The sequence below is a fragment of the Sarcophilus harrisii genome, chromosome 2 (assembly GCF_902635505.1).
Source record: "Sarcophilus harrisii chromosome 2, mSarHar1.11, whole genome shotgun sequence".
Taxonomy (NCBI): Eukaryota; Metazoa; Chordata; class Mammalia; order Dasyuromorphia; family Dasyuridae; genus Sarcophilus; species Sarcophilus harrisii.
Window position 1 is genome coordinate 58528979 of NC_045427.1, and position 10479 is coordinate 58539457.

The 10479-nt window shown below is 34.6% G+C and overlaps 1 protein-coding gene across 2 annotated transcripts in view; it reads left to right on the forward strand.

The window, feature by feature from the left end:
* The window catches only part of CMTM4 (CKLF like MARVEL transmembrane domain containing 4), an 84456-nt gene extending 74193 nt beyond the window's left edge, over nucleotides 1–10263 (forward strand). Inside the window, exons 4-5 of one of the 2 annotated variants that reach the window (XR_004231660.1) lie at nucleotides 71–1015; nucleotides 7532–10263. Coding sequence is in view for 1 of the 2 variants with exons in the window: in XM_031950328.1 (XP_031806188.1) it covers nucleotides 71–235 (165 nt within the window). In the remaining variant the exon portion in view is untranslated. Of the gene's footprint in view, nucleotides 1–70 lie in introns of both variants that reach the window. The other variant, XM_031950328.1, reaches the window with a different exon arrangement.
* Nucleotides 10264–10479: the final 216 nt, after the last annotated feature.

Consider the following 10479-nt stretch of genomic DNA (forward strand, 5'->3'; position numbering starts at 1 on the left):
ATGATCATGTCCAAAGAATTGATATGCAGTTGATATGCTTTGGGGAACTTACAGTAGGTATTTCTTTTAGGTTTTTGGCTTCTTGGCAACAGCAGTGTATGCTGCAAATACCTTCTTAGCTGTGCAGAAATGGAGAATGAACATTCGACAGCAGAGCACCAATGAATACATTCGTGCACGGACAGAATCGCGAGAAGTGGATAGCCGTCCTGAGATACAGCGTTTAGATACATGAGAAGGAGCATCTGAGTAGGACTGTGGGCTGAGAGAGAAGTCACCAACAAAAAACTTACTCCTCTCTCGTCCCTTTCCTGATTCCCCCCAAGTTCCTGCCATCGTTTTTCATTATTTCATCATGTCAAACTTTCATACATTTTTAAATTTTATCCTTTTTAAGAAAATAGTTGGCCTTGGCAAAGACATTCACAGCAATATTGGTAAGAAGCTTCACTTAATCCATCAGATGTCCCAGCTAAAAATCCAGAGATCTCAACAGCTCTTAAGATGGAAGTGCTCTGAAGTGACCATAGTATTATGATGGTTGTTTTTTCAACTTTTAACCTTAATTTTGTATACAAGTTGTGCGTGATTTAATTATAAACTAACATTCAGTCAGATAGCTTCATGATAAGGTCAGGAATTTGAGGGCAGGTAAAAAATGTAACTCAAGTTTAAATTAAATGTGATTACCAAGAAAATAAATTAAGGGGTGAATGGCACCAGTTTTAAGTCAGTCAGCCTTCATGGGGTGACCACTATGGACAGAGAACTATTATAGTTGCTCACAGCCCATGCTTATGTTTGACTGCCAACATAACTCCTTAATTCTTGTCCTCCATTTTTGCGACCTGTGGATGCTGAGACAAATTGTGAAGCAAACTGTGGAACTGAAAACTGGTTAGCATGGACAGAAATCAGGCAGTGTCTGTTGGGTTTGGACTGTACAGATATGAAACAGTGGTAATATCATGAGCATAAAAAGCACCTGGCCGTTGGGACAATGAACTCTATATTGGTAAGGCTACGTTTTATTTCTGGCTGTGACAGAAAGTTACTGTAACATTTTCTATAAACAACTATCTTGAGTCTGAGTGGGGTATGTAATCCTCACATTTCTACTAACCTGAATGCTATGAGGCTGAATTTGGAGAATTTTCACATAAATTTATAATGCAATCCCCTAGCCAAAACACATTAATGTATCCCATTAATTATAGTTGGGATGTTTGTATATTTCTCTGTAAGTGTATGTACACATACATCACAATATCATATACACTGCATATATGTCATCTCTATACCACACCAGAATCAGTTCTTTCCTTATGTGCTATATCCAAAAAAGGTCTTTCAGGTTATAGGAGTATATGATGGTACTAAAAAAAACTTTAACATATGGTGACATATATTTTCTTTTGATCACAAATATTGTGCATGACCATTTGACCAAATATGGTTGAAAAAAAATGCTCCCACTCATTCAGAAAGACTTGAGGATATCCAGTTAATTTAATATTCAGATTTAAATGGAGATTTCTCTTACATATTATGCCTTTTCAACACTGCTGGGATGCATGATTTTGCATCTGTATAGGTCCTTCCTCTAATTGATTGCAAATTGCAACCCATCCTATGCCTTAACCTGTCTTCATAAGTTTCTGTGGCTGAAAAAAGTTCATTTCCTTGTGGTTTTCCTTCTGGTGATGAATCTTCATCTATCTGCTTCATTTGACTGGTTCTCAGACAGCAGGTGTACAGCCTGACTCTGAGCCTGCAGTCAAAATCAAAAAGATTTTGATTTGCTATAGAACCTGCCAAATTGTGCCCTGCTTGCTTGGATTTGAAGAGCTCAGGTTTGCCTTCATTCCACCAGGAGTCAGACTAGGACATCAGGACGTACATAGACTATCAGTTCTCAAAGAACTAAGCCATACCGTGTTCATTCTTTCATTCATCCACTATTTATTAATTTCACTGCATTATGCTTTACACTTGGGGAGGTACAAAGATACATTCTTATCCTCAAGGATATTCTTTCTTTGATTCAAAAGTCACTACAGTTTATCACAGGCCTTAGATCGTATGTTATGAAGAGAAGTTACTATCATACAATGCTGTCAGAAAGTTCTATTGAAGTTTTGTTTGTTGTTTAGATTCTGGAATTTACAGAGAAGTTGATGCAGGGTATTGGGTCTTCTCTTAAAGATTATATCTTTGGAGTGGGGAGGATGTCATTTAATTTGCTGTATTGTCATAATTTGGATTGCTTTAAATGTTTACAAATCTCTCTCCAGTTTGACAGTTGGTACTTGCCAAGGAAAAGAACATTTACTGCTTGTCAGAGAATCTGAATTTTCCCTAAAATATGGGTTATCTCTGGCATTCATTTACTGAAAGATTTAGTGCATAGCTTCACCTGTGTACTATTGTATTAGCAGGTGTTGCATTAGCATATATACCTGTGTACAGCATATATACACTGTTTGCCTGCATGATTTAAATGCATTTCATTCATTGCCTATTTTGTTTAGTACGACTTTATTGTGTGAGATTGATAAAATTGCCCATTTTTGGCATATGAAATACCAAGTCTGGCTTTCCTGTATTTAAAAGTATGTCCATTTAATGTTAACTTTCAGGACCTCATATGACATTTAGCTTCAGTTTTGATGTTCTATTTGAAATGAATAAGCATTTATTGTGTATCCTGTGCTTAAGGAGTACATGCAGTGTTTCAAAATCATCACATCTAACCTTGGGGACAATTGTGTTGTCTTCCATACCTGAAGAACTCTTGGTATCTCCATTCTAATGTGAACTCACCTCAGTAGTATTAATGTTTGCTTGACAACTTTTGATTTAATTTTCTTAACAATGACTTTAGGAAGAGGGTGACATCTTGATCTGATCTTTTAGTTCCACAAGTTGATTTCACCTTGACTGCAAACCTGCAGAGAAAGCAACTAGTAACTGGACTCCCATATGCTTAAGTCCTCTATCAGTTTGTTTGGTTTTTAATTTTTTAGAAGAATAGAATCGTGCCTCTTTATCCATTACTTAGCTTCAAATTCATTTAAAAAACCATTCCGACCTGTTGCTTTTCATTAATTAGGGTTTATTTTCAAGTTTCTTCTATTAAGTATATTCTTTAGAAAGCTATCTTTGAAATCAATGTAGAGAAAATACCAGACAAGACTATTACTAGAATTTTTTCAAGTGATTTGAAAATATACAGTTTACCATGAGGAAAAGCAGGATGATGTCCCTTTTTTATATTTGAGGAAGGGAGAGAGTTGATTATGAAGTAAATTGCAAATAGAGTGTAGATACATTACAAATATGAATACAGTCCATGGAAAGTCTTGATATTTTGATAGATAACAGAATTAGAACTTATTAAGTATGTAATTACATACCACCAGTGAACAAATTTTTAGAAGTATTTATTTTCTTAACAATTATTTTGAAAATCCATTTTGCCATGGAATAAACTTAAATGGCTTTTGTGTATGTATTTTCTTGTAATTGACTAGTGAATAGAAAGAATAAAACAAATTTCAAATGCAGCATAATGCATAATAATTTACATATGGAGCATGTGGTCAATAAAGTAGATTTAACTTGGGGTGAAGGTAACACACTAGTACTCCTTATAATTCTCATAAACATAATGAAGGCCATATGTAAATTTGAAAATGAAAATCAATATTTTGCTGATTGAAATCCTGCATTTGAATAAATCTTAATCTTAATAATGATACCTACTTAAATTTATTATTTCCACAAATTATAGATTGAACTTATTTTTGTTATGGTGTTAAAAGGTTGAAGGAAGCTTTGCTTATGCTTTTTTGTCTCCTGAGATGACAAATGTGGCATCAGAGGATAGGTTCAGTTTTAATAGTCTGCAGTTTCTTTAATAGTTTCTCAGCTGCAATTGACTCAACAGTGTACTGGCATTCTGAATGTGGGACTTTACATAGCTTTAGAAGTGACAAACTATGATTGGTCATTAGAGATGTCATTTATAAAAATACTTTTATTTTCATGGCAAAAATGGAGAAGATACTTTTTTCCTTTTCCCTCATGGGAATGATGTCTTCTTCTAGTTCTTTCCCCTCTCCAAATGACACTGCATAACTTTTCCTTTTGGTCTTTCTTTAGATTGTTGCAGGATGGGAAGAATGCCCTTTCTCTTGTTGTTCTAGACACATCATAATGGTCTCATAAACATGTTGGATTATTCTTGGCTCCAAATAAAGTTAGGGAAATACAAATACTTTTGTAGATAAAATCACTTAAACTGGGTACAATCCAAAATAAGTTAAATGAATTTTCTTTTTAAAAAACAACAACAGGAAAGTTTCTGTTTTCTGAAAGAACTGTGTACAGATAAGTTACCATCATTATTGGTCAATGGTACATCTTCAACCAAAACATCTCTGTTGTTGAGAAGAAGTGAGGAGGGAAATGGCATTCCTAAATACCCACTTCTCTGTGGATTTGTTCAATTTAGATATGTTTAACCTTGAAGAGTTCCAAAGGAGACAAACAATCTAACATCGGCTAATGCCCATCCTTTCTCATCCTTGGCTGATGTTTTTCATCTTCTAAACAGATGCCTGTTTGCCCCTCTATGTTAGACTGCATGGGATGCTTTGAATATAACTTTGGTTCATTTAGGAACTGCTTCATGGTCTCAAAGACTGGAGTTTCATTCCATCTTCCTGTGTGATTCAGACTTAGGTTCAACCACAGATGGTTTCTGTGGAGATGAAGCATGAAGTGTTTTGTCTGTACAAATATGTGAAGTCTCATTTACAATGAATCAGCCGTAAAGAAAGGGAACTGGTTAGTCCTTTTTTTTTTTTTTTTTTTTTTTTTTAATTTTTTTATGAGCCTTGAATAATTACTAAGTCTCACAGGCTAAAATTTCTATGTACTCTGGTATACTAGAGCCTAAGTTGTTTTGTTGAGGAAGAGTTCCTAGATCTTCACATTTTCTAGAAGAATAGATCAAAATTGCTCTTGTCCCATCTCAGGAGATTCAGAATTTCCATTATTGTCTATGATTTTATCTCAGGTAGCAGAATAAAAAATGCATGTGACTTTGGACCAATTTTGATAACTTTCCACTTGGTAACCCTGTTTTGCCATTTCTCCTTCTCTCGTGAGAAATAAAAAGAGGCCTTGAAATTAAACTGTTGTGGCAACTGTTGCAGCAGAATTATCTCATAGAAAGAAAATGACATTAAATAGATAAGAGCAATAGGTTAAAAGAGGTAACAGGATTAAGTGATTCTGCACCTTGTCAGTAGTCCTGTTGTTTCATTTGTTCTAGATACTTTGGTAGTACTTAAGTATGGTACTTGGACATGGACATTTTAATGTGATTTCCTGCTATCCAAGGCTATTAACTCCTTTTCCTTTATTAAATACAAAGAAACTATATCTCTCCCTATTCAATATTAATAACTCAAATTTCTTTACCACAAATACATAGTGGAAAGGATTTAAGATCAGATGAGCTGAGGAGCTCCTTATTATCTCTTACTTTGGACAAATGACTTCCTTTTCTTCTGTTCAATGAGAAAATAGGATCAGATGCCCTCTTAGGTCCCTTTTCGCCGTGGAACCCATGAAGGTTTTACAAAGAATTTTCTTTAAGATAACCTGGTAAGGAAGGATTGATAAATTGATAAATTACTATTCCCATTTTATATGATGAGGAAATTAAGACCAGAGAGAGGTGAAGTGCCTTGCTTAAGGCCACAGTTCCTGGCACATCCTAAGTGCTTAATATATGTTTTACCTTTCCATTGACCATTGGATCTAGGACTTGAAACCAGCTTTCTTACCACTCTAGATTGCTGCCTCTACTTTGTGTTACCCTTTTAAATGAAAGCAGCCTATATGTGCTCTTGGAAGCTAAGCAGGGAGACAAGAAAGAAATAAATGCCTCAAATCTTTATATATTATTAACTTGTTTGTAGGATCAGTTTCCAGGTAAGCCATCACAACAAAGCTTAGTACAGACAGATTTAGCTCTATGTTGCCTGAACTATGGTTTCGTGTCAATAAAAGGAACCCAGGTAAAATATTGCTACCAAATGCCATTGTGATCTGAGGAAACTCTAGAGTAACTAAATGCCCTCGGCCAATCTGCCATTCGAAATGTTCTTATGAAATTACTGCTCCCCTGAACATCCTTCTGCTCAAACGTTGTGTTTCCTCAGAAGCAATCAACTTTACATGAGATAATTCTATACTAGAAAGTTATTGACAGACTACAACCATGACCAGATTGGGCACCTACACCTTTTAGAAGGGTATCATCAGGAATGATTTCTGTGCCTTTTTTGAATGCTTTACGGGCCATACCTAAGACTGAATTCCTCTGATTTTGGATACAACTTCTCTTCTCGGTAAGGTTCAAATTGTTAGAATGATAAAAACTGCCTCACTGAGAAAATATATTTACATTTTTTAGAAACTGCTTTAGAAATAGTCACAGTATTTAGTTGCTCAAATATACTAAATGGTATAATTTACAAAAGCTATGAGCACTGTACTCCTATTTTAAATCTGGGAGTTTGGATGACAAATTTAATTTGCTTGAATGATTTAGCAGGATTGGATAGTAAATGAGTATACTCTGTTTAATTTTTCTCATTCTGAGCCTTCCTCTTTTTGTCCTTTCGTTCCTTTCCTCCCTTCTTCCCTTCATCTTTTCCTTTCTTCTTTTTTTTTGGGGGGGGATGGAAAATGCTTCTCACCCCACCTCCCATTTGGATACAATTTCTGAACCAGTAATTAGCTGTCTACAATAAAATTTAACTTATATGAGTTTGGGTAGTATATGGACTTTATATTATTTTTTGATTGTTGTTTACACTTCTTTGATGGGAAATATACCTTATGTTCAATGATAATTTGCTAGCTCAATATTCCCTGGGTTGGTACCATTTGTAAATTGTGAGTTATAGAGACAAGTCAAGGAATCTTAGGATATAGATATGATAATCACTCTATTTTCTAGATTTTGTTGAAAGAAAACAATGGGTTATCAAAAGTATTGAATTTATTTAACACTAGAGAGACTCATTTTAAATAGCAGTTTGTGTATATGTATTTTGGAATTAGGGCTGGTTCCTAAAATTTCTCAAGATAACTTCACTCAAAATATGAGAGGATAAATGAATTTTTTTTTTCCTTTGGAGGTAGAGAGGAGAATCTAATTTTATCAAGAAATAGCAAAATCTCATTGGTTTAGGCATGGGGGAAATAGATCTTCATAATTATTAATTAATGTTTTAATATTTTAAACAACCCCAAAGACATCTTACCCCAATTTTATTTTGGAAAGTGAGAAGCTCAGATGAGGGAGGAAAAGAGGTACTTTAATCCTAGTATCTCTATAAAGAATAAATTTTCTATTTCTGCTTTCTTTGTGTCTTTGCCTTGATTTTTTTGTCTTTCTTACTTTTGCATAAAAAAAGTTTTCCAAAAGTGACTTTATTCCTTTCTGCAGCCTGAGACAACTGCAAATGATCACTGCTTACAAACGTGAACTGGTTAGTCCAAAGTCAGCGGTGGTGGCCATGCTTCTCAGGGGGAAGGAAGATGGTTGTAGCAGCCTCCCCCAATCTAGATCCCAATCCAACTTGAGCGAGGCTAGATGGAAACCCTGTGAAGCTGCTTCTCATTACTGTTACTTTGTAAGCTTCGTCTAGTTCCAAAGAAATAAGTTGTTTCATTCTTGTTTCGGACTGTGACCCATTTTGAAATGCATTTTCAAATCCTCCCCTTTGTTGAAAACAAATTTCTTTGTACACCATAGAGGGAATCAGGCTTGTTATCATCTAGATTATGTCCATCTGGGCCCAGTTTTTCCTCTGATTAAAATGGTAAGAAGTGAAACTATTTGTATATGTTGAGGTTTATAAGGGTTCAGGAACCCATACAAAAATAATAAACTATTTATTACTCATTGTGTTTTGATTTGAAAATTTGATAACTGTTCTGTCTTTTCATGTTTTTTTAAACAAATATAAAGTAACTACTTCACCTTTGGTGCCTTCCAAGTTGTCGGATAAGCACTTGTTGATCATGAAGATGAAAAAGATGTAAATTTATTGTCAGTAAACACTATTTTTGTAGCATGGTCCTATGATCTTGTCTTTTTAATATTGCTTTCACTGATGCCAATTGTAATATTTAACCAATTTTCCTTTTGTGAATTAGTTAGCTAGACTGCTCCTTCCCCCTCCCCCACTCCTCCTATATTAGTTTAGAAGGACTGACCCTTTTCCCTGCTTCTTCTCAATCCCCTTCCCTCACTTTGTTTAAATAAGACTAAGGGTAAGAACATTTTTATGTGAAATAATTATCAGTTCAATTAGATTTTTTTGGAACCATGTTTGAAATCCACACATAGAGCTGTTCTTCCTAATGTGTGTTTATAAAAGGACAACTGCTGATTTTCACACATATCTATATCTTTTTCAGGATTTAAAGTTCTCACTCAACTAAGTCATGCTAGAAAGCAATGCTTATTCTTAAGAGTCAAATCTAGCCCTTTTCATCTCCACTGTTTATATCATAGGATGGTAGAGCTGAGGAAGTCTAGAGCTATTTAGTCTAAATCCTTCATTGTATAGAGGAGGGGGAATCAAGTCCTAGAGAGCTGCTTCATGAAGGTAATGAAAAGCAAGGTCCAGAGCTTGTCTCATTTGCTAGTGAGTTGCCTATCATTGCTGGGTGTGGGGTGGTGGTGGTACCACCAAATGAACACTACATGATTTTCAGTGTAGAGGACTCCTGCTTCAGTGAAGAGTTGGTTTAGATGCCTTCTAGGGCTTCTTCAAAATTCAAGATTCCATAAAATGACTTGCTTAGCTCATATAGCAAGTTTGTAGCAGAACTAAAACAAGAACTCTGAAGATTCCTTTCCTTCCAGTTCATCAGATTTTCTACTTGTCAGTGCTATCCCCATCCCCTCCAATGAGAAAAGTATGGAAATTCTAACCAGTTGGAGATTCTAACATACCATTTGAAGTCAATTTAGTTTATGGAATGGAATGGAAGGGTTTAATGGCTTTGAATTTGTAGGTAAAATAAGTTGCTTGGTTGTTTTTGTATCTTCCCAAGAGAAGATGAATTGCTGGAGAATCCTTTTTTCCTTTTCTGTGTGGGATCATTTGCCTAACCATGGAAAATTTTTAGAGATATAGCCAAGCCATTGCAAAGCAATGCTAATAATTTTTTCAGAAATATCACAAATATATTATAGAAAAAATATTTTAAATCTTTCTTTCCTCAAGTATCAATTTTTTTCTCCTTTTGGAGGGAACAAGAAAGAGAAGGGTCAAAGTTAATTAATTGTAGGTATTTTTTTATAGCAGGTAAAGTGTCAAGTCAAATGGTGAATTAATCATCATAGTTTTTCCATAGCTACTTAGCCAGGTTTAAGCCCGTGTTATATATTTTCCTCTAGAAATTATTAGCTGGATCAAAATTAATTTTGATGTAGTTTCTATTTTCTGCAAATAATACATTTCTTTGATTCTCTCTCAGAACAGTTTAAAGGTACAAGCATCCTACATTTCCAATACAATATTCATTTTATGAACTTGATTTTCTGAGTGTAACCTGTTGTAGGCTGTATTTTTTTCCTGGTTTTACAGCTGAAGTTGAAGGATTGTAATTTCATAATGATATAATAAAAAGTGAATTCAAATTTACTTTTAATTCTGAATGTTTTTAGTATGTGATATTCTAAAATAAAAATATGTTTCGCTTGTTATATATTTTTAAAAGGGCACAATATGAAGGGTTTTTTTTTTGTAATTTCCTGATTTCAAATGAAGTATTATGTTTATTGATTTTTTCTTTCTTTTTTTTTTTTTTTTGCTCTCCCCACCCACATTTTTACTCTCTTCCTTTTGATATATGAAGATGCCGAACTTCATGAGTTTTCATGGTCCTTGTCTTGATCATTTTCATAGTGGTAAAATCTGTATTTTTGTATGTAGGGGGAGATAATTTTCTGAACACTAATCTCTGATAAGTATTGTATGAAATTGTTGTGAAGAATTTCTTGTTGAATAAATGGATATGGCTAAAGAAACTAATGTTTATCCTCTCCTTTTAATCTACTCTTCGTCCTGCACCTCCTTAAAGGGTGCAAGTCCATTTCCTGAAATTGAAAGGCTATTTGATGCTTGAAAAATAAACTTATCTAGAACATAGAAAGGAGAAGAAGGGCACCACATGTGCCTGCCATAGCTGTTGATTAAACTGACACTGCCCAGGAAAAAAATTGGGCAAGTTGGAATTTACATAAGATACACTTATTTCAGGTGGTGACACAATTGCCTAATGTGGAATACTGTACTAACAATCAGAAAACCTGAGTTTGAATTCTGGTTCTCTCTAATACAGCAAGATCTTGAATAAGCCTTTCTCTATCTGTGAATA